The 22,545-nt window shown below is 42.7% G+C and overlaps 16 protein-coding genes across 16 annotated transcripts; 7 read left to right on the top strand and 9 right to left on the bottom strand.

Annotated features, from left to right (window-relative positions):
* Positions 1-57: 57 nt before the first annotated feature.
* On the bottom strand, positions 58-1,884 carry SSZ1 (ribosome-associated complex protein SSZ1). The gene has a single exon (XM_020213267.1). The coding sequence runs from the start codon at positions 1,831-1,833 to the stop codon at positions 217-219; it is 1,617 nt and encodes a 538-aa protein (XP_020073582.1). The 5' UTR covers positions 1,834-1,884; the 3' UTR covers positions 58-216.
* A 202-nt stretch (positions 1,885-2,086) lies between these two features.
* TFB1 (TFIIH/NER complex subunit TFB1) lies at positions 2,087-3,976 on the top strand. The gene has a single exon (XM_020214223.1). It carries the CDS (start codon positions 2,155-2,157, stop codon positions 3,925-3,927), a length of 1,773 nt encoding a protein of 590 aa, XP_020073581.1. The 5' UTR covers positions 2,087-2,154; the 3' UTR covers positions 3,928-3,976.
* On the bottom strand, positions 3,947-6,283 carry SWA2 (auxilin-like protein SWA2). The gene has a single exon (XM_020214222.1). It carries the CDS (start codon positions 6,270-6,272, stop codon positions 3,999-4,001), a length of 2,274 nt encoding a protein of 757 aa, XP_020073580.1. The 5' UTR covers positions 6,273-6,283; the 3' UTR covers positions 3,947-3,998.
* Positions 6,284-6,505: 222 nt separating this feature from the next.
* On the top strand, positions 6,506-6,987 carry NOP10 (snoRNP complex protein NOP10). Its single transcript, XM_020214221.1, has one exon. It carries the CDS (start codon positions 6,562-6,564, stop codon positions 6,754-6,756), a length of 195 nt encoding a protein of 64 aa, XP_020073579.1. The 5' UTR covers positions 6,506-6,561; the 3' UTR covers positions 6,757-6,987.
* On the top strand, positions 6,704-6,997 carry CYBJADRAFT_165807 (uncharacterized protein). Its single transcript, XM_020214220.1, has one exon. It carries the CDS (start codon positions 6,800-6,802, stop codon positions 6,962-6,964), a length of 165 nt encoding a protein of 54 aa, XP_020073578.1. The 5' UTR covers positions 6,704-6,799; the 3' UTR covers positions 6,965-6,997.
* Positions 6,998-7,003: 6 nt separating this feature from the next.
* Positions 7,004-7,503, bottom strand: DAD4 (Dad4p). Its single transcript, XM_020214219.1, has 3 exons — positions 7,409-7,503; positions 7,294-7,338; positions 7,004-7,217 (listed from the first exon to the last, which is right to left on the bottom strand). Exons 1-3 carry the CDS (start codon positions 7,466-7,468, stop codon positions 7,104-7,106), a joined length of 219 nt encoding a protein of 72 aa, XP_020073577.1. The 5' UTR covers positions 7,469-7,503; the 3' UTR covers positions 7,004-7,103.
* Positions 7,504-7,705: 202 nt separating this feature from the next.
* Positions 7,706-8,197, bottom strand: MRPL36 (mitochondrial 54S ribosomal protein bL31m; the record flags this gene model as incomplete). Its single annotated transcript, XM_020212159.1, has 1 exon — positions 7,706-8,197. A coding segment is annotated over one exon (492 nt), but the record flags the coding sequence as incomplete, so codon positions are not given.
* Positions 8,198-8,565: 368 nt separating this feature from the next.
* Positions 8,566-9,648, bottom strand: GYP6 (GTPase-activating protein GYP6; the record flags this gene model as incomplete). The annotated part of the gene is made up of 1 exon (XM_020213532.1): positions 8,566-9,648. One exon carries the CDS (start codon positions 9,646-9,648, stop codon positions 8,566-8,568), a length of 1,083 nt encoding a protein of 360 aa, XP_020073575.1.
* A 615-nt stretch (positions 9,649-10,263) lies between these two features.
* On the top strand, positions 10,264-11,851 carry CYBJADRAFT_165804 (uncharacterized protein). Its single transcript, XM_020214218.1, has one exon. The coding sequence runs from the start codon at positions 10,491-10,493 to the stop codon at positions 11,697-11,699; it is 1,209 nt and encodes a 402-aa protein (XP_020073574.1). The 5' UTR covers positions 10,264-10,490; the 3' UTR covers positions 11,700-11,851.
* MUD1 (Mud1p) lies at positions 11,819-12,744 on the bottom strand. The gene is made up of 2 exons (XM_020213172.1): positions 12,553-12,744; positions 11,819-12,501 (listed from the first exon to the last, which is right to left on the bottom strand). The coding sequence occupies exons 1-2, from the start codon at positions 12,573-12,575 to the stop codon at positions 11,886-11,888; spliced, it is 639 nt and encodes a 212-aa protein (XP_020073573.1). The 5' UTR covers positions 12,576-12,744; the 3' UTR covers positions 11,819-11,885.
* Positions 12,745-12,772: 28 nt separating this feature from the next.
* On the bottom strand, positions 12,773-14,001 carry PIB1 (phosphatidylinositol-3-phosphate-binding ubiquitin-protein ligase). The gene has a single exon (XM_020214217.1). The coding sequence runs from the start codon at positions 13,799-13,801 to the stop codon at positions 12,914-12,916; it is 888 nt and encodes a 295-aa protein (XP_020073572.1). The 5' UTR covers positions 13,802-14,001; the 3' UTR covers positions 12,773-12,913.
* A 90-nt stretch (positions 14,002-14,091) lies between these two features.
* RRP3 (RNA-dependent ATPase RRP3) lies at positions 14,092-15,596 on the bottom strand. The gene has a single exon (XM_020213123.1). The coding sequence runs from the start codon at positions 15,334-15,336 to the stop codon at positions 14,140-14,142; it is 1,197 nt and encodes a 398-aa protein (XP_020073571.1). The 5' UTR covers positions 15,337-15,596; the 3' UTR covers positions 14,092-14,139.
* A 234-nt stretch (positions 15,597-15,830) lies between these two features.
* On the top strand, positions 15,831-17,442 carry CYBJADRAFT_13923 (Brix domain-containing protein). The gene is made up of 2 exons (XM_020213169.1): positions 15,831-15,881; positions 15,944-17,442. The coding sequence occupies exons 1-2, from the start codon at positions 15,867-15,869 to the stop codon at positions 17,216-17,218; spliced, it is 1,290 nt and encodes a 429-aa protein (XP_020073570.1). The 5' UTR covers positions 15,831-15,866; the 3' UTR covers positions 17,219-17,442.
* On the top strand, positions 17,392-17,931 carry CYBJADRAFT_165800 (uncharacterized protein; the record flags this gene model as incomplete). The annotated part of the gene is made up of 1 exon (XM_020214216.1): positions 17,392-17,931. A coding segment is annotated over exon 1 (275 nt), but the record flags the coding sequence as incomplete, so codon positions are not given.
* A 25-nt stretch (positions 17,932-17,956) lies between these two features.
* On the bottom strand, positions 17,957-18,385 carry DIB1 (U4/U6-U5 snRNP complex subunit DIB1; the record flags this gene model as incomplete). The annotated part of the gene is made up of 1 exon (XM_020212388.1): positions 17,957-18,385. One exon carries the CDS (start codon positions 18,383-18,385, stop codon positions 17,957-17,959), a length of 429 nt encoding a protein of 142 aa, XP_020073568.1.
* A 147-nt stretch (positions 18,386-18,532) lies between these two features.
* Positions 18,533-22,512, top strand: CYBJADRAFT_165798 (uncharacterized protein). Its single transcript, XM_020214215.1, has one exon. The coding sequence runs from the start codon at positions 18,615-18,617 to the stop codon at positions 22,401-22,403; it is 3,789 nt and encodes a 1,262-aa protein (XP_020073567.1). The 5' UTR covers positions 18,533-18,614; the 3' UTR covers positions 22,404-22,512.
* The last annotated feature ends 33 nt before the right edge of the window (positions 22,513-22,545 follow it).

Below are 22,545 nucleotides of genomic sequence, written 5' to 3'. Positions count from 1 at the left end.
TTAGGCAAAAAAATCCTCCAGACCAGGACCCTTTTAAGCGGAGCGGGAAGCACGAGAGAAAGAAAAATTTTCATGTGTGTTGCGCCAACCGCCAGTTCATCGCAACGGCTTTTTGTGTCACGGCGGGATTACATAAGCTACGCAATTCAGTGTTTGTTGTTGTTTTCTCTATTTGAAGCACTAAACAAGTCCGAGTGAAAGGCTTACACGGTGTTCTCAGTCATGAGAGACTTCTCCCTTGAATGGAACAGAGCCTTGTCTTGGCTCTCTGGCGCTCACAGAGAGGGTACCTTCCTTTGTGATGTTGAACACAACGTCCAAGGTGTCGGTGGTGACGTCTCTGACGGCCAACTCTGCGAGCTTCTTACCTGGGATGTAGAGCTTCTCCTTGATCACCTCTGGTTCTTCGTCTGAGTACTCATCATCGTCTTCTGGGGCTTCCGGCTCCAAGGTGGTCTCCTTGACGGTGGCCTCACCTTCGACAATGGTCAAAAGAACGTCACCCTTTGGAGAGTTCAGTGTCAAGGTCTTGCGGATTGGGTAAGTGGACTCCTGTTTCAGAACAGTGATGAACTCACCTTCAGCACCGACCAGACCAATGGCCTTGGTCAAGTGCTGCGTGTTGATGATGACTGGGGATTGGGATTCAGCAATCTCCTCGTCGTCAAAGTTCTCCAACAAGGAGGCTTGGATGGATGCACCACGCGCAACAAGCTCCTCTGGGTAGGTGGCCTTAGAATCAGTAGATGGGGCAATAACAGCGGTGGACTCTGGGAAAACAGCCTCGATGTTTGACGCAAGCTTTGGTGTGTTTGAAACACCACCAACGAGCAACACTTCATCAATGTCCAACACATCCAAGTTGGCTTTCTTGACAACGGCTTCGACGAAATCGGTCATTTGGTTCAAAACGTTTCTAGCAGTCAATTCATAACGCAATCTGTTTATGGAAGAGTGGAAGTCAATACCTTCAGCTAGAGATTCAATGGAGATCGTAGCAGTGGAAACGTTTGAAAGCGTCTTTCTTGCTAAGATGGCAGCGTCTTTAAGCTTAGCTAAAGAACGAGCAGTCTTTCTTGGATCAACTTTGTACTTCTTCTCAAATTCCTTTGCAATGTATTCACTGAGAGCATCGTCCAACTTGTCACCGCCAAGTTCGTAGTCATGGGCAGTGGCGAGTACTGTGAGAATACCACCACGGACAGAGATCACTGCAGCATCGGATCTGACACCACCAAAATCAGCAACAACATATGTCTTATCTGTGATAAGCTTATCGTCAACAGATGTGTGTGCCAACAAGGCAGCAGATGGCTCGCTGATAAATTGAACCACTTTAAGACCGGCTTCAGAAGCGGCACTGTTCAACTCCTTCTTTTGAGCATCTGTAAAGTTGGTTGGGATGGCAATCACAGTACCTTCAACAGACTTACCCAAATAGTCTTCAGCTGCAGCTTTCAAGTTCTTCAAGTGTCTAACAGTGATCTCCTGTGCAGTAAGCTTTAAAGCTTCCTTGTCTTCACCAATGGAGACTTCAAATCCAACAGAGCCGTTCAAATCTTGAGCCTTCGCACTCTTCTCCGTCAAAGTTGGGTCAACCTTTTCATAAGACTCACCGAGGAAGTCTCTGAAGTTGATGATGGTGTTTTGAGGGTTTCTAATCAAATGAGCCAAAGCTTGACCACCGTGGTACTCATCATCACCAATGTAAGCCAAAGCAGATGGGATCGCACGCTCACCATCTGGGTTAGCAATGACCTCGATAGAGCCGTCCTTTGATGGAGCAGCAATTGAAGATGTGGTGTTACCAAATGAGATACCAATGTAAACCATTCTAGAGTGTTTGTAATGTTTAAGAACAAGTCCCTGTATACCCTTCAAACTGTGGAAGAGTTTTGGCCAATTTGGAAATTTTTTTTTCCCTCTTTGACTTCATCCCACCTGCTCGAAACACCTGGACACCGCCTCTATAGTACCAAGCAGCCTGAAACAATAGGTTATGTGCCCGTGCGTTAGCTGTTTTGGTACAGACACTATAAGGTAAAAGAATTCATAGCGGGAATGATGAACGACTCGATCAAAGTACCGGGTTGATGATATTGTTTTCCATTACTGAGGAGATACTTGCTGTGTTTCCGTACTCCACAAGTCTCAATGTCGCTTGTCTCTGGTGCTGCTATCCATAAGAAGAAAGTTGGTGTTGTCACGATATATGAGGATAGAACACCGTCCATTTTGCAGTGGAGAGCTGCTGATGATCCAACGGTTGTTGAGTTTGAACTGAGTACCATTCAGCACCTTCAGGCGACTGCTGCGACTTCTGAGAAGATGATGTTGAAGATTATAACAAAGAAGTCTGACGCAGATGAGCCTGTGAACTATCTGTTCTCCTTTAACAACAGGCTGGTTATGGATAACGTGAAGGAAGCCCTGCAGCAAACTGTTGCTAGACACAAGTCTGCTCTACAGGCCGCTCAGTCTCAGAGTTCTACGCCTGCTCCAGAGAAACCGTTGATCAACACTACATTTCTGGACGAGGCACTTAATACTAAGAAGCTACTGGGGAATCATCAACTGCAACAGAAACTGCTATTGGAGAACAAAGAATTGATGTCAACTTTCAAAGAGGCTGTGATTAATCAAGGTTTAGAGGCTTCTGAATTTTGGCAAACGAGAGTACACCTGTTAAGAGCTTTTGCGTTGAGCAACTCACAGAAGAAAGGCCCATATAACGTGCTCAGTACAATCAAGACCACTGCTACTAGTGACAACCAAGTTAATGTTAGTGTAACAAGGGAAAAGATCCACGCAATTTTCGAACAGTACCCAGTTGTTAGAAAGGCATACGACGATAACGTCCCAAGGTTGAGTGAAGGTGAATTTTGGTCTAGATTCTTCAGCTCAAAGTTGCTGATGAAGCTAAAAGGTGAAAGGATAGCAACTAATCTGAGAGGTGACGTTATCTTGGATAAATACATCAATATGGATATCGATTTTGAAAAACATGAAGACGAAAGTCTACTTCATAAAGTCAATAAGACTATTGACGTTGAAGGTAACCAGGAGGACGACTCTACCAAACTGGGAAACGCACCAGATATTACAATGAAACCGAACGCATTGCCTGAAACGGTCAGCGCTATGAGAAGTATGAATAGGTTGAGTCATAAGATGATGAACAGTTTAGAACTGGAGTACTCACGACAGGCAACTCCAGATCTACAAAAGACTAAGGAAGAAGCAGAATTAGATAGAATCCGGGAAGAATTAATGATAAAAGATCTGGAACCAGAAAAACAAGCTGAATATGCAAAGATCTCCTTGAAACCTGATATAGATCAAAAGCAACAAACCAGACAGGTATCAAGACAAGAATTTATACAATACACTCAAAACTTGAAACGTCAATTGGATGAAGAGTTTGACTTGCACGAAGTTTACTCACCTTCAAAACGTCCAAGCATTGAAAAGGCCACAGAAAGTATTTTACAATCGGTAAGATTGAACTCCAAACAGTCAAAACAAAGCTGGCAGGTATATAGAACTCTGGAGGAACAGGAACACCATGAAGTTGAAGATGAAACTGACCCAAATTTTGACAAGGATACTCTGGAATCCATCCGGATTACGCATGCCACCTCTGTGGAATTTTTAAGACATTTCTGGTTACATTTCAACTCTGGTGATCCATCACAAGCATCTACGTTGAATAATTTGTACAAGTCGCTGAGGAAGTCTTATGAACGTATAGATAGTGCAGTGACAAGCATGAAAGATGACCACTCGAAAGAGTTGTGCAAGGCATACTTCAGCTCTTTGAAGCAATCACTTTCAGTGGCTATAAAGAGATATCAAACTGAAATGACCTCGGCGCAGGCAGCAGCTGCTAATAGTACATCAGTCAACATTGTTAAAACAACTATATAGAGGATTGACAGACAAAAGAAAAAGAGACTTATTATGTATTAATGCAATGTTACTTTATTTACAAATAATGGTCAATTCATACCATTTTGTTGTTTGAATCCTTCCCAAGCAGTATTCAGTACAACAAAGATACCTTCAGCGAGCATTTTTTGTTCGCTCGTAGCATCTGGTGGAATCTTATCAGGGTGAACTTTTGCAACTGCCTTCAAATAGCAGATTTTAACCTTCTTTGGCATAACAAGATCACCCATGCTAACCTTTTTCCATTGTGTCTCTGTCCATAGAACGGTATCCAAATTTGAAAGCAACGCACGAAGGTTATCCTCCTTACCAGTTTTCCAGCTGTTCAGTTTCTGTTCAACAACATCGTGAAGTTTGAATCTATCATCTTCAAACTGTGATTCCTTTTGTAGAGTCTCACGGATTCTATCAGATGCCTGTGATGAAGACTGAGCAGGTGTGGCGACTCTTGGTCTTGGAGTTGCGGCCTTTGCTGGTTGTCTAGATACAGGTCTTGATGGCGCAGTGGACTTTGGTCTAGGATTTAAAACATCGTTACAACGTTTCTTACCATCCATGACAGATTTTGTTGCTCCTCCGTTTTCAATAAGGAGTGTATAGGAGTCCAGTGCATCTTTGAACTTTTCCAAATGTTCAAATGCCTCTGCACGTCTTGTCATGACTTTAATCCAAAAGTTCTTCATGCTTTTACCATCGATTTCTTCACCGTTACCCTTTGAAGGCCCAATAAGAGCAATTGCCTTTTCAGAAAGTTCCAGGACTCTTTTATTTTCACCAGTCTTTATGAGACAAGTAATAACATTGGATAGTGCAACGATTTGATAGACATGACCTTCCGGTAATGCACTCAGTGAAGTTTCATAGTGCTGGAGAGCGCTGGTGAAATCTCCATTCTTGAAGGCAATACCACCTTGTTCCTTAGAGTCTTTAAAGAATTCCAACTGTGTTGATGAGATAGAAATCTGAGGTCTTTGTACTGGTTGCGGCGTGGCTTTCGAAACTGTTGATGAAGACACCGGTGTTGATCTGTTAGACCCCCTAGTAGATGGTATTGATAGTGAACTGTCGGAGAAAAGATCTACAACAGGTTGTGGTTGCTGTTTAGGCTTTGAAGGAATAGGGGAGAAAAGATCAACGTGTGATTCTTCTGGCTGATGAGACGGTGATCTCAATGGTCTCGATGGTTTCTCTGGAGGTTGTGGTGTGTATGTTCTTCTTGGAACCTGAGGTTGCGGTCTTGGTCCAGGTGCAGGTGATCTCTGTTTCGCCTTGTAGTCCCTCTCCCTTTCCAATGCCAATCTTTTCAACTCCTCTGTGGTGATTTCCTCTGGGTCATCATCGTATTGGGATTTGGCTTTATACTTTTCCGCATCTCTCATCCATGCTGGAACACCGGTCTCAGCAGGTGACGGTGCCATGAACTTCCTCTGCACTTCCATCAACTTCTTAGTGGCACCAGACATGTACTTTTGGAAAGTTTGGACGTAATCCTCACTTCCATGAGTGCCATTTTGGGTTGACTTGAGCCTTTCAGGAGGTAAACCAGCATCTGCACGAGCTTTGTTATGCGCATTTGTCATTATATAAGATACTGCTGCTTGAACATCAACACCTGCGTGTTTCAATGCCGAGTTTGACTGTTCTGGTGTGAATCCCATATCTATAAGTTCAGCCATGGCCTGGTCAAAGGCGTCATCATTGACCTGCGGCTCTGGCTGTTGAGGTCTTGGTCTGTGTGGTTTCCGTGGTGGATGATCCTGTCTCTGGGAAGGTTCTGTAGGTTGTGAGACTGGTCTTGACACTGGTTGTGATACCGGCGGTTTTGGTGGAGTATCAAACACTGAGAACAACGAATCAAAGTCGTCAGCAGGTGGTACTTTGTCCTGTTTTTGCTGCTTTGGCTGAGATATTGGATTCAAATGTGTGTGCGACTGTACAGATGGAGAAGTAGCAGCTGGTTTAAAGTCAAAACTGTCCAAAAGATCGTTATTTTTTGAACCATTACTCTGGCCAAAACCTTCAAATAAATCACCACTTAGTGGTGGCGAAGCCACCTTATTCACAGGTTTACTCTGTGAATTTGAATGAAGTAGGTCGAACCCTTCGAATAGATCAGCTTTTGAGGGGTTCACGCTCGGAATTGAACTGGAAGTCTTGTCCAATATGTCAAAATTTGACCATTGATTAACAGCTGTACCGTTAATTCCACCGCTCATGGGAGTGCTATTGTTCCCTCTAAGCCTCTGTATTTCCTGTAAAGACATTGTAGACTCATCCTTCTTCTTTGAGAAGGACAACAAATCCGCAAATTGGTCCTTCGACATTGTTGTTGATAGGTTTAATCCACCAATTATGGAAAATGGCTTAGAAAGAGAGTAAGACTTAAAGCCAAAGAAGCTGATCTGTCCACCGGTGCAACATCGAAATGTGGCGCGTATCATATAGCTCTACATTTGGTAATTACCTGTTTAGGATATTTGACAGAAATGGATTTTTACTGTTTTTTTTAGTAGGCGAAAACTTTTTCTCAGCTCATCACCAAAATTCATATACTCTGTTTCTTTTCAACTTGAAACATTTGTTGAATACCTTATAGCAAATTCATTATTCACGATGCATTTGATGTACACAACTGGTGCTGATGGAAAGAGAATCTACACTCTGAAGAAGATCACGGAATCTGGTGAGATTACCAAGTCTGCCCACCCAGCTAGATTTTCTCCAGACGACAAATACTCTAGACAAAGAGTTACTTTGAAGAAACGTTTCAACATGCTTCCAACCCAACAAGAGCCACTTAAGTACTAAAAAGTTGTCACATATGGTTATATGGCATTGTTGTACCAGTAACATGAGGGTTAGTCTCTGGTTGAATATGATTTATATGCACTTAAGAGAGCATGGAACTGTAATTCGGCTCTCAAAGCATCTATGGAATCACAACCATTACCTTCACGAGCATTCTCCCTTGACAGTGGTATCACAAAAAGCCACCACAGTTACCAAATTTGTATAATAGAACTAATAACATCATTCTTTGGATTATGAACGTTTCTGGTTGTAGACTACATTGCCGCACTTTATTTTCCCGTTACCAATACCGTTAATTATCGAACCTGTCCAAAAATATAAACTCCTTATCTACACAAGCCAGTTCACAGTGGCTTCTGCTTATTACCTGTTGCTTGTAAATTAAACTCTGCATTTGCCTGGTAGTTCTCCCACATCTGTGCAACCAACTCCATCTGTAAGTTGTCCTTGTTGGCCTCCTATATATAAGTACAGTTAGTAGCCAAACATCCTGACCCCAAAGTTCAACTGTGGGGCATCGCACAGTATACATACACGTAATGAGTTGTTCAATATCACAACGCTTTCATTCAGTCTCTCCTTTTGTCACTGATGTTAGTAAACACAAACTAAACACTCCTAAAAGGAAACCAATGTAGTAGACACTTACAACATTGTTGATTATACGAGCCAACAAGGCATTTTGTACCTGTTCATGTGGATTCTCCATGCTTATAATCTTGCTTCGTGGTTACCCCTGTCCCGTATCACTCAATGTTGACAGTTTATTGTTTGTTTATTTATTGATTTCGCAGTAAGATTGATGTGTATGGATAATATCACGTGTTGATGGTGAACTGTACACGTGACTTACAACCAGAGCCCTCTTACAACAGCATTTCCTTCAAAGAAAGGTCTTATCATTATATGTACAGAACAAAAGTAGCTATTTATATGTGTCTCATTTCTTCTTACCCTTTTGCTTGACTGCAAGTTTACCACCCTTTTGAACCTCCTGAACGTTCTGTCCCAAGAGCTCCAAGTAATCATCAAGCATGAAGCCGTCACCTTCACTCTTTGCTTCCTTAACTGGTTCTTCGGTCTCCTTTGCGGATGCTTCCTTCGTTTCACTCTTCTTTTCAGTCTTATTCTTGGAGTCAACTGATGATGGTTTACTAGTCTCTTCAGTATCCTCCTTAACAGCAAATTGTGCAAACTTCTGCTTGAACTTCTCTAATCTACCACCGGCGTTGGCATCGACAACTTCTAGATCGGTTCTAGTCGAGTTCCAAAGTGGAGAGTTACGCATATCTTGGATCAATCTAAGTTCATCCTTTGGATACTGGGATCTTCTAATAACAACAGCACCGTCACTGTATTCAGTAGCACAGTTGAACTTGTAATAAATAGCTGGTCTGGCTTTTCCAAGGCCAATTTTCTTCAATGGACGTTTGTGTAAAGCACCATCAATGACATGTCCAGATGCGAAACGATGGCCTTGTGTTTGGCTGAGAAGTTTTAATGTAGGTCTCTTCATACTCATTGTTAAGGATACCGTCACTCGTGAGAAGTGTAACAATTTCTTAGAATTACAACTGAAATCGTTGACTTTCGTACTATTCGTTTTTTTTTCCACATCCTGTCGAACGCTGTGTGTGTGGGTTTTTTTAACATTTTGACGAAAATGTTCTAAAAGGGGAAATTTGCGTGTTTTTACGCTTTTCGTTTTTCTCTTGTGCAAAACCTGCATCATTTTACGCCTATTTTTCGATTTAGGAAATCCCAATGACTGGATGCTCTTTACATTCTATCTATGATACATGTCTGTTATGGTTTCAATGCACTTTGGACTCTTCTCTTTAGCTTCAACTCCAACTTGATTCTGTCCAAATCTTTAACTTTGTCCCATCTAATGCCTTTATGCAGCTTCTTACTAAGTACAGTGCCTAATGATTCCAGCTTATCCTCAGGACTAGTTAAGAATTTGATACTCCACTGTATCATTGTTTTAACTTCTTCGTTAGATAATTCTGTATGTGGGTAATGGAGTAAGAGGTACAATACCTCGCCGTTATCATCACATTCTGCAATTCTCAATTTCAGCTTCATCAAGAACAGTATGATTAAGAACGGAAACAATTTGGAGAAATCATGGTCATAGCAGAGCATGAAATCCCAAAGCTTGACGGTGTTATCCAATCCAATCTCTCTTGAGAATGCCAGTCGGACCCATCTTATCAACCAAACTTGCGATTCAATCTTATGTGTTTTAATCAATAGGTCGTAGAGTGGTGGATCTATGAGTCTCAGGTATTTGTTAAAGATACTGACACACCACCCAACCAGGTTATCGGAATCATAGAAGTTTGGCACGAGCGTGATCATCATGGAGCTAAAAATGTTGAATGTTTGGATCTTGATCTGTGACTTGTGCAGATCAGGGTTTTCCTTGTACAACTGTAGATAAATGATCCCACATAACTCATGATACCCTTGTTTATAAGGTTGAAACCTGTTGTAGTTATACATGATCTGCAAGATATCTTGTTTCACACGTTCTTCGTGGAATAATGGATCTATCAACAGTCTATCGATATCCAGCTTCATCATATCTAGAATGTTGCTATCGAAGCTTAAGGGGTCGTTCTCTGTAGAGTTTCGTACAAGTTCCTCCTTGACGTGTGAAATGTCTGTGATATCTTCTTCCTCTCCTTCCTTGGGCACTTTTAAGAGCTCGTCATCTTTGAAGTTCAAGCCATAAGTGTTGTTACAGACGCTTTCCCACAAGAACGGCCTGGAGAAGAACGCGCAGTCGGATGAATACTCGCCTTGAAGAACTGCTGCTTTTAAGAGATCAACGTTGGAGAAGCGTTGCTTTGTAAGTCTCACTTTGTCCTCTGGTGATATCATCCTCTTCAGAGTGTCGGACAAGACAGAAATTTCACTATACAACACCCGAAAGAACGTATAAGCACACACACAAACCAAAGAAAAGAAATCAGCTCAATAAGCAAATGTACTGTGAAGCATAAGCCTTGTCAGCAATGACTCCTCCAAGCCCAATTTGGGTGTATAAGTATGTTTGTTTGTTTTTCCTTTTTTTGGCTCAGTCTACCTCCCAAGCCAGTTCACTGTTTTTCTTTTCGCACGTAGCGTGTGATGGAAAGAGGGTAGGACGCTAACAAAAACAGGAAACATCACCTCACAGCGCTGTGTGTCGGACCAAATTCAGCTCCGCCTGGCAAGTAATCGCTGGCCATTTCCCTCCTCTGGGGAATCTTGTCTCTTTCGCCTAGGGATAAACAAAAAACTCCCCAGTAGCCGTCTCTTCGGCAATTGTTTGCTTAGCATGGAATAGACTGTGGGCTCTAAGGAGAGTATTCACCCTCCCCCGCCTTGCACCGCCTAACCTGTGCGTTCTGGGCGCGTGCAACTACCAATTCTCTGCCTAATTTCCGTAGCGGACGAGGAAAAATTAAAAGTTCCTCAAGGACACCGGAAAAAACCACAAATTCCCACATAAGCTGATGGATGCTTTTTTGGTTTTTTGTCCCTTTTTAAGGCCTTCGTTTTTCCGTTGTTTTGCAGGAGTTCCTAGAGATTGGAGGTATTTTCCTGATTTTGTCTTCTATTCGTTGCAATTACTTTCAATTTCAATTGCTTTCAATTGAAGATATTCTGTTTGTTTATTTGAGCCCGTCCGTCTCTGTGTGTGCGTGCCATTGATTCATTTGCTCTCCTCAGCGTACGAAATGGACCCTACAAGAGCACCAGATTTTCGTCCACCATCAGCTGCGACGTCGCAGGGCCAACCGTTGGCGCCATCGTCACAGATTCCTAAGGCTATTCCAATCCAGCCTCCGGTGTTGGCGGATTACCCTAACAAGTTGGATGCGCCAATTCGACCACGTACACATAGACACCATCACCATACAACGACAGCAAGCTCATCGCCACGTACCCCGATTGGTAGTGTGATCCCATTGGCGACGGAAAACTTACAGCCGTTGAGCACTGAAAACTCTGGCGAGAGTAGTAGTGACCAGGACGAGGACGCTGAGATCTCCGTATCAGACACTGACTACTACGAGGAGCCTGTATCTGTATCTGTACCAAGAGTTCACTCCTACCAAACTGCTGACTTGGAGGAAGTTCCACACGGAATCATCAGGCAGTCCAAAACTTTGGCAAATTACAAATTCCCAACGCATAGACTAATACAAAAATTGAAGAATCCGAATAAGCAGCCATTGGTCATTGTTGCATGTGGTTCGTTCTCTCCAATCACTTATCTACACTTGAGAATGTTTGAGATGGCCATGGATGCCATCAGAGAACAGACGAGGTTTGAGGTACTTGGTGGTTATTACTCACCGGTGAGTGATAACTACAAGAAACGTGGGTTGGCACCAGCCTCCCATAGAGTTCGTATGTGTGAGTTGGCATGTGAACGTACTTCCTCGTGGCTCATGGTTGATGCCTGGGAATCGCTACAGCCAACATATACAAGAACCGCAAAGGTTTTGGATCACTTTAACGAGGAAATTAACGTTAAGCGTGGAGGAGTCCTCACTGCTGACGGTACCAAGAGAGGTGTCAAGGTGATGCTTCTCGCAGGTGGTGACTTGATCGAATCCATGGGTGAACCAAACGTATGGGCTGACGATGACTTGCACCACATATTGGGACGTTACGGTTGTCTCATCGTTGAAAGAACCGGCTCAGATGTACGCTCCTTCCTTCTTAGCCATGATATCATGTACGAACATAGACACAACGTTTTGGTTATTAAACAGCTCATTTATAACGATATATCATCTACAAAAGTGAGATTGTTCATCAGAAGAGGTATGAGCGTACAGTATTTGTTGCCAAATAGTGTGATAAGATACATCCAAGAGCACGGTCTCTACGCTAATGAAACTGAGCCTGTAAAGCAGGTACTAGAATCAAAGGACTGAGTCTTTTGTTTATTGGTTTTCCTTTCTCTTTTGTTTTTTGTTCTTCTACTGTGTTACTTCCTTTGTCTCTGTTTAGTCTCCTCTTTTACAATTAAAATACACTATGTACTTCCTTATATATCTACATATCATTCTTAATGGAGTCATTCATTGGTGTTTCATCACTGTATAGATAATCTACTAATTTCACTTCTTCGCGTAGCTCACTTGTGCCTTGACTTCTCGTATCGTCAGGTCCATATTTTCATCTTTGGCAACTGTGGCATCCTGCTCATTCTCAAAATCAATGAATGCAACCCTTTTAACTGCGACAAGACGAGCTTGTACAAAGCCCTTGTAAGATTCAAACACACTGGTCAGTTCCTCTGATGTTATATCGTTTGGCAATCCCTGGATCAATAGAATCTTATTTGGTGGCACATTTTGCAAATCAACCTTGACAACTTTTGGTGTTGACGACTTCTTCATCGATGATTCATCCTGCTGGGCCTTCTTCTTCTGCCTATCCTGGACATAGACGGTGAATTCTGATTCACCAAGGTGTCTTTCAACAGAGTCATCCGAACTAGTCTTTGCCAATTGACACTGAATCTTTTTTTGGAAAATAACGGTATCGTTTAAGCAATCTATAGCTCTTGAAGCCTTCGCCTCATCCTCAAGTGTCACGAACGCTTGACCTCTCATTCTTATGTTCTTGTGGGCAGTTATGGACAACACAGGCCCATAAGGTGCAAACACTTCGTTGAGCTTCCTCTTCAAAGTGTTCAGAGATACCTTCTCATTGATGTTGCGTACATAAACTCTGTACCCTAGTTAGTATATATGGTTCTCTTGTACTATCAGACTCACTTACGTATCCTTAAAGTTATACGTCATTAGGTGATGCTTCCCTGTTCTAAGCTGTTCCAAGCTGTCTCATTTTGTTATGAATCTCAATCACCTTGTAACTTGAGCTGTGTCACATCCAAACACCACCACTTTTCTGAGACGACCTCATACTGTCGGTGCTGGGGATTACTTTGATGTTCATCGTGTTAATATTATAACCATTTATACCATTATTTCATTAGTATATACCCCCATATAAACCCCAAACATCTCAACATTGGTACAGCAGAGCAGCAAATACATCTCATTAAAAGCAAATTCAAAATGGGAAAAGAAAAAAAAACATACAAACCAAACCGTAACTTACCAGAGCTCGAGCATCGACATTAAGCGTGTACAGCATGTATAGGACACTCACCTGGGCCCTTCCTCTTAAACCATGCCTTAATACACTTGTAGTGAAACACGCAAAGGCATTCCAATCGACCAACTTTATCACCGGGTTCCAGCTCTTCAAGACAAATGACACATTCCTGAGCATGTGGTAGCTTCTCATCAGTGATTGGTGCTTCCCTTGGTGAGACTATGGACGAGCCATTCGTTGCATCTGAGCACGACATTACAACGGCTTTATTGTTCGCAGGGAAAGGGACGTAGTACACGAGCATTCTGTTGCTAACCCGGTGCTGGTCAGGGGACCCCAAAAATTCCGCTCTAGTGAGACAGTCATTAATGTGCTGTTCCCTTTCGCTGTCTCTCTTTCCTGTTAATAGCTCATTGCATACTGGGCATCGATCTCTCTCTGAGGCATCATCACCAGCACATATACCACCATCTTCCTCAACGCTGGTCTGTTGAGCAGAAATATCCTTTATGTGTCTCCTGGTGAGGTTTGGCACCTCCATCGGTAAGGTGGACTCCCGGACAAGTTCTGCTCCTTCTTCTTCACCTCCACGACCTTCATTTGTATGTCCGCTGTCATCATTCCCCTCTCCAGCACCGCTGTGACCTGCAATAAGCCCTTCACTCATCATGAGCTCAAAGCAAAAATCACACGTCCTATGAGGTAGATCCTCAGGCTCTGCAAAGAGATCATGGGGACTTGATATTATAGAAGCACCAGCTTCGTAAACAACCCTCCCTCTGGAGCAGTCACCGCATACAACTTTCCCACACCTACGGCAGTGGTGTCTGCGGAAGAAAAACGTATATCTCTTGTGACACAACCAGCATTCGCTAACATCTTCATCCGCTTGCCACACAATGTGTGACATGGTTTTTTCCTTGGTGAGCTTGATGTTTCAGCAGAAGCCCTCTGTACCACAAATGAAACGTTACTCCAGTCTGATCTCCTTGTCGGTAAACTGGTTGGCTTAGAATACTCCCTGAAGCTTACACGGGGGATGCGGGAAAGGGAACATTTTTAGCGATGTGTCACAATCTTTTTATTTTCTGCTCCAGCTCAAGAGGGCCCGGGCATAAGCTCCCCTGTGATGATCTCCGCCTACAGCAGCGCTCATTCTCCGATAAGAGCCCTCATAGGCAGGACGCTACAGTTTACAATGTGGTGATGCGTATGTTTTACATACAAAAGGTATATTGCTAGGATGGGCTATCTCTCTTCACGGTCCATGTCATCCCTTCTATTCTTCTTCTTGCCGCTTTTGCCGTGTGTCTCTTGGAACTCCTTTGTGTCTCTAATGGCCTGTGCAGTGGCCTTATCCACAGTGTCGTGTAGGCTCAGGATGATATCACGGTCAGGCACCTCTTTTGGTAGTTTCATGTTGATGACGGCCTCGATTCTCAGGATCAGTTCCAAGTCGTACTGTGTAACCAGCGACACAGACTTACCGGATCTTCCCGCCCTGGCTGTTCTACCAACTCTGTGAATATAGGCCTTAGAGTCTGTTGGGATGTCGTAGTTGATAACGGCGTCGACACTAGGAATATCTAAACCTCTGGCGGCCACGTCGGTGGCAACAAGGATATTTCTGGAGCCTGACTTGAACTTGTTTAAGGCTCCAAGTCTCTGTGCCTGTGTAAGTTGACCATGCAATGGAATGGCCTGGAACCCTAGGTTTCTGGCCAAAAGCGCCGTTCTCTGGGCATGTGCACAAGTTCTTGTAAAGATGATGATGGACTTACCAACCATTTCGTTCAGCAGGTAAATAAGATACGTATTCTTGTATCCATCTGGCACCACCATCAAAGTTTGGACCAGTGTGTCTACTGTGGCATATTTGTTCGAGACAGAAACCCTGACAGGGTTTGAGAGAGAGGCTCTTTGCAATTTTTCAATCTTGGAAGTCATTGTTGCAGAGAACAAGTAAGTGGTTCTCTCCTTCGGTATGATCTTCAAGATCTTATCCAATACTGGACCAAATTCCAAATCCAAGAGTCTATCTGCCTCGTCCATGACGAGGAATTTCAGCGCCTTTAGAGAAAAACCTTTGGTGTTCTCCAAATGGTCCATCAAACGACCAGGTGTGGCAACAATGACATGTGGTTTACGTTGCAACGCAGTAGCTTGCTCCATCATGTTCATACCACCAACAATGGTGGCACATCTCAACCCCATCCCGGATCCCAATGCATCAAATGTCTCTCTGATTTGGTACGCCAATTCTCTAGTTGGTGCCAACACACATGCGAAATAAGGAGTCTGTGCGTACCAGAGTGCTTGAAGAATAGGAATGGCAAACGCAGCAGTCTTTCCCGAACCGGTCTGTGCTAATCCAATGATATCACGGCCTTCTAATCCGTACGGAATAGCTTCGCACTGGATAGGTGTTGGTTTATCAAATTTCATACCCTGACATGCCTCTAAAAGCTCTGGAATCAATTTCAAATCCGCAAAAGACTCGATTTTTGGCTTATCGTTATTCTGGTCATCATCCTTATCAGATATATCTTCCTCTTCCTCTGCAACAGGTTCTTCAACGGTACCTTTCTTCTGTGCCTTCTTCTGTGCCTTCTCTTCTTTTTCTAACTGTTGCTTCTCCAGAGCTCTCTGCTTGATCTTCTTTGCAATATCTAGCGCAGACTCCTTTTTAGCACTCTTTGTTGGCTTCTTGGTGATCTTTGAAACTTTGGAAACCTTTGTACTCATTGTCATATCCTGCTTACCACTTGCTTTAAAGATTGGTCTGATATTTGATTCCCATACAGAAAATTTTCCTACTAAACCTCTGCTCATCATAAATTTTTGATGCGTTCTTTGTTCGGCGCACTATGTGGTGAAAATTTTCTGCGATGAGGTGAAAATTCTCAAGCGAACAATTTTTATGTCACATATCGTTTCCTTGAGGACATCGAGAGAAGTTACAAAACCCACCAGACATGGCAAAAAGAAGAGTAGGTTTATGCTGTTTTGATTGTGTGAGATGATACTAACTTGAAATTCTGCTCAATTCTAGACAAAAAAAAGAACTCACGTAAAGGTGAACCAAGATGAGGCTGCGAAGATCCCTCGTTCCATGGTGTTGAGAATAGGTTTGAATATGAAGAACCACTCTCTTACACAATTGGTGAGGGATATGAGAAATGTGATGCAGCCACACACCGCAATCAAGCTTAAAGAGAGAAAATCCAACAAACTAAGAGACTTTGTCGTTATGGCTGGTCCGTTGAACGTTTCTCACTTGATGATCTTTAGTCAATCGGAAGCTGGTACTACACAGCTGAGAATAGCGAGAATGTCCAGAGGTCCAACTATTACTTTCAAGGTTGATAACTATTCGCTCTGTAAAGACGTTAGAAAGATTCAAAGACATCCAAAATCCATTACAGGTGAATCGAAGGAGTATCTGAACCCGCCTTTGTTGGTGCTCAATGGGTTCACAAACCCTCAATCGGCACCACCACATGAGAAACTGCTCATTACAACTTTCCAAAACATGTTCCCGCCTATTCAACCACACTCCACTAAGGTGAGCTCTGTTAAAAGAGTGTTGATGATCTTCAAGGACCAGGAAACAGGTGCAATTGAATTACGTCACTATGCCATTGATGCCAAACCGGTTGAAGGCTCCAAGAGTATTAAGAAGTTGATAAATGCAAAGAAAAACATTCATAAGAGACTTCCGAATTTGAACAGAACCTCTGACGTTTCTGAGCTTTTAACAGACCCATACTCCATTGGTGCATTCACCAGTGATAGTGAGGTTGAAGAGGAGAATATTGTTGACGTTACAGAGACAAGTGCAACTACTGTCAAGAAGGATGTTTCCACAACAACCTCTGGAATCAGCTCATCAGCAGCTGAAACAAATGTTCGTAAGAAGGCTATTAAACTTACAGAGATTGGTCCACGGTTGAAACTGCACCTGACTAAAATTGAGGAAGGAATCTCCACTGGTAAAGTATTGTACCATCATAATATTAAGAAATCCAAGAAGGAGCAAACTGAGTTGGAACAGAAACATGCAGAACGCCAAAGAATTAAAAGGGAGAGAAAGGAAGAGCAGGCTGCTAACATTGCCGAGAAGAAGTCTAAAAAGGAGGCAAAAAAGGAACGTCGTAAACAACGTGAAGAAGAGCGTAAGGCAAGGCTGGCAAATGGTGAAGAAGTCTCTGAAGATGAAGATGAAGAAGATGCCGATGAAGAAGAACAAGATGCGGATGAAGAAGAAATACCTGAGGATTTGGATAGTGATCTTTACAGTGATGTGGATGAGATGGATGAAGATTAATTCATAGTTTAGATAGAACATACTCTCAATGCATAGTTGAGCAACGACGTGTGTAGTTGTTTCAGGTGTGAAGTCTTTTTGTTTCTCGTTAATATACGATTTCATGGTCTGCAAGTGCTTAAATTTCCTCATTGGGACACCAATGGAGCCCAATATACTACAAGTGTATAACCACAGAGCTCTGTTCTGTTACACTTGAAACATCACCTCAAATACTCAAATAGTACTTAAAGGATATGTTCAGGATAGTAATTTGTATAATGTGTGAATACGTCTAGCTCAACATCATAACCCAATCTATAAGAACAGAAGAATTATGAAGTTTTCACTCGTCGCCGCCCTAGCACTTGTTGCACCAGCTTTCGCCCTTCCAATTACCAACGAAGGTGCAGTGGATTCCACATCTGTTTCAAACTCCACCATTACAGCACCAGAGAGTGACGTTCCAGGTTATGCCAACGGTGTTGAATTCCCATTCTCCGAGGATGCCATCGACACCGTCGTTCTCCTCGGTCCAGACGTTGGTGTCATTGTTGTTGACGATGCTGTTTTCTTCGTCAACATCACCATCGCTGAAGCCACTTACTCTGAGTGAGTGACAAGCTTCTGAGTCTCCCCAGTATCTAATCAGTCCAGTCCCAATATCTGTGTGTGCTTTTTTTTCTCATTTCCTGATTTTTTTATATATACCTTTGTCTTCATAAATGCCAATTCGTCGATTCACCCATGTGTACAGTATCATACAGCATTTCTATGCCTTTGAACTGGCGACACAACCAAACCCCTTCCCTTCGTTGCACCTCTATACACCGTTTCGAGGATATCAATCATCTCCTGTTCATCCTCCACGAGGAACGTCAGCTTGTTGTTATCACCAGTACCAAAGTCACACATCATGTGCTTATTTCGATAGAAGAACATAACAGTCATATCGTCATATAGCTCGTACATCTCGTTGAAGTCTGGCACTTGTGTGATATCACACACATAAACAGCAGCAAAACTCGAAACCTTCTCAGCAATACGAAATAGCACCTCGTCCATTCTCATACACTTCGCATCCCAATCATGTCCAAACCGTATGACCACAAGCCTCTCCTCTTCAGACACGATGGCCTGGTCAACGTGCCACCCAGTACGTAGATGTGGAAGGAAAACGGAACCCATTGGTCGACAAAGTGTTCACCTTTCTTCCCTAAGCTGTTGATAATGAGAAGGAAAAAAATGTACGGTAGTAGGCGGCGGAAAAAAAAAGTCCCCACCAGCGCTCAAAGAATGAAAATAAACAACTAAAAAGCAAACGCGCCTGAGCACAAAACAGATCATAAACAAAACATAAACATAAACAAAGGACGTTGGGTTCTACTGAGCACATTGATTTCGTTTTACGCCAAGAATGAGCTTGTACTCCTTGCCTAGTGGAACTGTCATTCCACGGCTCAGGGATATTGATCTATCCGAGCTGAGCGAGACGACCAGAAGAAGACTTAACAAGGCATTGTGGGATTTGGAGTTTAAGGAACAGGCATTGGAAAGGCCGCTTGGTCAGATGGCTGTACGACTGACGCTAGAGTACGTTGAATGGCTTATAACTGTTGCGAAGATTGAAGAGCTTCAATTTAGTGAACGACTTGCGCTGGAATTTCTGTTGTACGAGTTTGAAGGGTATATGTGGATGATGAGGTCCAAGAGAGGGAAGGGGCCAAGGTTGACCAGACAAACGGTGTTGTTGGCGTGGGCCGCAGAGAAGGAACTGTTTAGAGGGTTGGGAAAAGTTGAGTTGGGCAGCCGGTGGGACTCACAAGTGGCGTCCATCCAACTTGCTTTGCTTGATGTTAAAGGTTGGAAGGATGAAACGGTACGAATTTTCTTCATCGTTATGAGGAAGATGTTGTGCTTGAAAGGATGTCGCTTGGTCACTGGTGATGACACCTTTGAGACCAGGGAAGGAGACTTTGACATCCGGGAGCCCTTACATCTATCAGATCCGGATGTAGACATGCTTGATGTAGCATCCCGTCCAGCTCCTGAAGAAGGGGTGTTGAACCGAGGTGGTGATGTTGATTTTGGTGTCGGCGTGGATGAAGAGCTCAAGAAATCCAGTCAAGTCGAAATGACCCCTCCAGTAGATGCATCCATCCCAATACCTTCGTCTATGAGTCCCCTCTTATCTTCGCAAAAGTTGTATAAGACTGATCAGAAGTCAGCCGGTGTCTCCAAGGAGCTTAATAACAAAGGAGTTATGCAAAAATCATTCTCCATGGCTCCAAAGTTTCCAAATTTGACTCTTATGGATCAAAAGCGGTCTGGCTCAGAGGATTCCACCATCAGTAATGAACACACAAAGTCAGGAAAGAGATTAACAGAGAAACGTGAGAGTCAGAACAAGGCTTTCTTACCAGAGAAGAGATCATTGGAGGATAAGTTGGATCAGAAGATCAAAACAGAGCTTAATGTGAAAGGGCCGCCATTAATTAAAAGGAATCTATTGTTGCAGAATCAGAACGCATCGGATCGGTCAATCCCACAGGAGGGTAATGCTACAGTTGAAGCCAATGTTTCAACAAAGGAAGCGCGTATGGACAACGGCAAATTCACTAAAGAAACCTTTAAAAGTGTCAACAATACCCAGGGAGGTACATTACTGAACAATTCTTCTCTCCACAAAGGTCAAGCAATTAGTAAGGAGAAGGCACCTATTCATAAAGATTTTAGGGAGACACCTGTGCTGAAACAACGCACTGGTGAAGCAATTTTAGAGGTCCAGCAGACTCAGAGTCCATCAAACGCGCCTCAACCATCACATGAATTATCTGAATTTCCACCAAGTATCAATATCTCTTCTAGTCAAAGCCCTACTGTTTCACAAATTCATCAGTTAACACAGTCTTCACAAAGCCAGGTATCGACTATTACCAACGATATTCAATCAGGTCAACGTGATGTCCAAACTCAACAGGCCATTCTCGATGTATCATCAGACTTTACAAATTCATCAGATCAGCAGAGAGCTTCTCAAAATATAGAGAGTTATAAGTTGTTGAAAAAAGAACTCGCAGAAATGAAAACTTCATTGGCCCATGTCACAGGTGACTTTTCCGTTTTCCGTGGGCGTAGCTCTGAGCTCCATGATTTGATCAAGAAACACGCTAAAACTATAGAACAACTCTCAAAAGGTGAGCATGGGCATGACCGTGATGTATTTTCTCTTCTGGATATAGTTGATCTACGTTTTAAAACTATTGTTGATGATATCAAACGACTGAAACATGTCATCTCACTGTGGGGAACTCTGGACAACGACCTGGCCACGTTCAGAGCTGAAGTTTGCTCAAAACACTCTGCTCTCGATACCGCAATGTCTACTAATTCCTCTGCCACAACAGTACTGTCAAGAAACCTAGAAACTCTCCAATCTTCTCTATCTGGTGTACTTTTGGATCTTCCCAAGATAACTGGGACGCTTGATGAAGTTGTTAGTAAAGTTGACACTTTTCAAAGTTTTAAGAATTCACTAGAATCTGGTGAAGATTTGAACACAAGACTTTCGAAGACGGAAAATTCGATGAAGGCTCTCTCATTCAATATGGATTCTCTTCTCTTCAAAACAAAGGATTTGCAAGATCTTAATGCAAAAGTTCAATCACTGAACATGAAGGTTACACAAATGAGTCAATCTTTTTCTGCACTCAATGGTTTGAAAAAAGAAGTTCACCAAAATAACTGCAATCTTACCCAGATGGGGGAAGTTATCAAAAACTTATCTTCCCTGAATAATGACATCCAGAGTAACTCACACGATGCACTCAGGCGCGTTCTTGTTCTGGAAAATAAGGTCACAGACATTGGGAATGTTAGAGACTCCGCATTACCAGATTTACAACGTAGGCTGGATATGCTGGAGCGAAAAGTTGGAGCCTCGTCAGAGCTAACTACAAGCGTTTCACACTCGGAGGAGTCATCAACCTCCATGATGAATCGTGATGAAATTAATAAGAAGCTTGCTGCATCTTCTGAGAAAATTAGGGCCAACATTCCCTCAGATGTAAAAACTGATACACAGAGTCACCTGAACAGGAACGAAGACATGACAAATTTGTCCACACATAGCATTGCTTTGTTGAACAGTCCTCTGAATGACACTGTTAGATTGGGCAATCCTACGTTGAGTGAGGCTTCCAATTCTGGTATTACTGCAATGGTACCACATGAACCTTCTTCAGCCACTACGCACGAAGGAGAGCCTATTACCACAATTCAAAAGTCATCTAAAGGTGACTCTGGAAGTCTGAGTATGCATGAAGAACTGTCAGTAATGAATTCTCGACTAACCAGGACGATTGATGATCTTTCTTCGAAGACTTATAAATCTATATCAGAAATGCAATCCAATGTGATAAAGCTCGGTACTGCATTTCTAGATCTGACGAAAGATCAAAAAGATAAGGCATCTGTGATCAACTTGGCTCTGGAAAAGAACGACAGATCCATAGAGAATTTGAGAAGGGATGTTGAATCATACAATTCTGGAAACCATTTACAAAAGATAATTGATCGGATTGAAAAGTTGGAAACGATGGTTGTTTCACAACAACCTTCGGGAAACAGTGCTTGGCAAGATGAAAATGAGCAGTTGAAGAAGACGATTACTTCCTTGGAGAGAAAGCTTGATCAACAAGACAAGAGATTCCAGGAACGCTTGTCACTGCATATAGGAAACACGAATGAGATCATCTATACTATGAGATCCGAAATAAAAAGTTTACAACAGAGAGTTATGTCTTCTGAAAATGACTTCACTCTGTCTCCACCGTTGGGGACATCAACACAGTCACAATCGACTCAAAAGTCTAGTACATCTATCGTCCACAGCCACCATGGAATAGGTGAAGATACTCAAAATTCCCCTAAACGTGCCAACAATTCAAAGACTCAACACGCACCAGGAAATTTCACAAAGTCAAAATTGGTTGGCCTTTCTCAAACCAACGAATCGAAGATATCCATGTCACCTATTTCACTGGTAGCATCTTTGTTGAACAAGGTGAGGTCTGATCCTAAAAGTGGGCTCCCAAACCGAGAAGAAGGATCTATCAAAAGAGCAGCAAGTGAAAAACTCGATCTGAGTTCTGTGGATATCAAAAAGTTGAAATTGATTAGGAAAAGCATTGACTCTGACGATTAAAACATTATATGTATATGTGAATACTCTCCGTTCATGGATTTCACTGAGTTTATTGAAACCATTTATTTCTTGTATTGACAGAGGAACTATATACACCGTTATACCAACCAACCCTCAAAATACGCTTAATTTTTTAGCGCAA

The sequence above is a fragment of the Cyberlindnera jadinii genome (genome assembly GCF_001661405.1).
Source record: "Cyberlindnera jadinii NRRL Y-1542 unplaced genomic scaffold CYBJAscaffold_1, whole genome shotgun sequence".
NCBI classification, from domain to species: domain Eukaryota; kingdom Fungi; phylum Ascomycota; class Saccharomycetes; order Phaffomycetales; family Wickerhamomycetaceae; genus Williopsis; species Williopsis jadinii.
This window is presented reverse-complemented; position numbering and strand designations above follow the sequence as displayed.

Bases quoted from the DNA above. Each gene is read 5' to 3' on its own strand.
- PIB1 (XM_020214217.1), bottom strand. From the start codon at position 13,801: ATGTCACACATTGTGTGGCAAGCGGATGAAGATGTTAGCGAATGCTGG.
- SWA2 (XM_020214222.1), bottom strand. From the start codon at position 6,272: ATGTCGAAGGACCAATTTGCGGATTTGTTGTCCTTCTCAAAGAAGAAG.
- CYBJADRAFT_165804 (XM_020214218.1), top strand. From the start codon at position 10,491: ATGGACCCTACAAGAGCACCAGATTTTCGTCCACCATCAGCTGCGACG.
- CYBJADRAFT_165798 (XM_020214215.1), top strand. From the start codon at position 18,615: ATGAGCTTGTACTCCTTGCCTAGTGGAACTGTCATTCCACGGCTCAGG.
- RRP3 (XM_020213123.1), bottom strand. From the start codon at position 15,336: ATGAAATTTGATAAACCAACACCTATCCAGTGCGAAGCTATTCCGTAC.
- NOP10 (XM_020214221.1), top strand. From the start codon at position 6,562: ATGCATTTGATGTACACAACTGGTGCTGATGGAAAGAGAATCTACACT.
- TFB1 (XM_020214223.1), top strand. From the start codon at position 2,155: ATGTCGCTTGTCTCTGGTGCTGCTATCCATAAGAAGAAAGTTGGTGTT.
- DAD4 (XM_020214219.1), bottom strand. From the start codon at position 7,468: ATGGAGAATCCACATGAACAGGTACAAAATGCCTTGTTGGCTCGTATA. The intron at 7,339-7,408 runs GTAAGTGTCTAC...CAGTGACAAAAG, and splicing joins CTCGTATAATCAACAATGTT to GAGAGACTGAATGAAAGCGT. The intron at 7,218-7,293 runs GTATGTATACTG...ACTTATATATAG, and splicing joins TATTGAACAACTCATTACGT to GAGGCCAACAAGGACAACTT.
- MUD1 (XM_020213172.1), bottom strand. From the start codon at position 12,575: ATGACGTATAACTTTAAGGATAC. The intron at 12,502-12,552 runs GTAAGTGAGTCT...ACTAGGGTACAG, and splicing joins ACGTATAACTTTAAGGATAC to AGTTTATGTACGCAACATCA.
- CYBJADRAFT_165807 (XM_020214220.1), top strand. From the start codon at position 6,800: ATGAGGGTTAGTCTCTGGTTGAATATGATTTATATGCACTTAAGAGAG.
- SSZ1 (XM_020213267.1), bottom strand. From the start codon at position 1,833: ATGGTTTACATTGGTATCTCATTTGGTAACACCACATCTTCAATTGCT.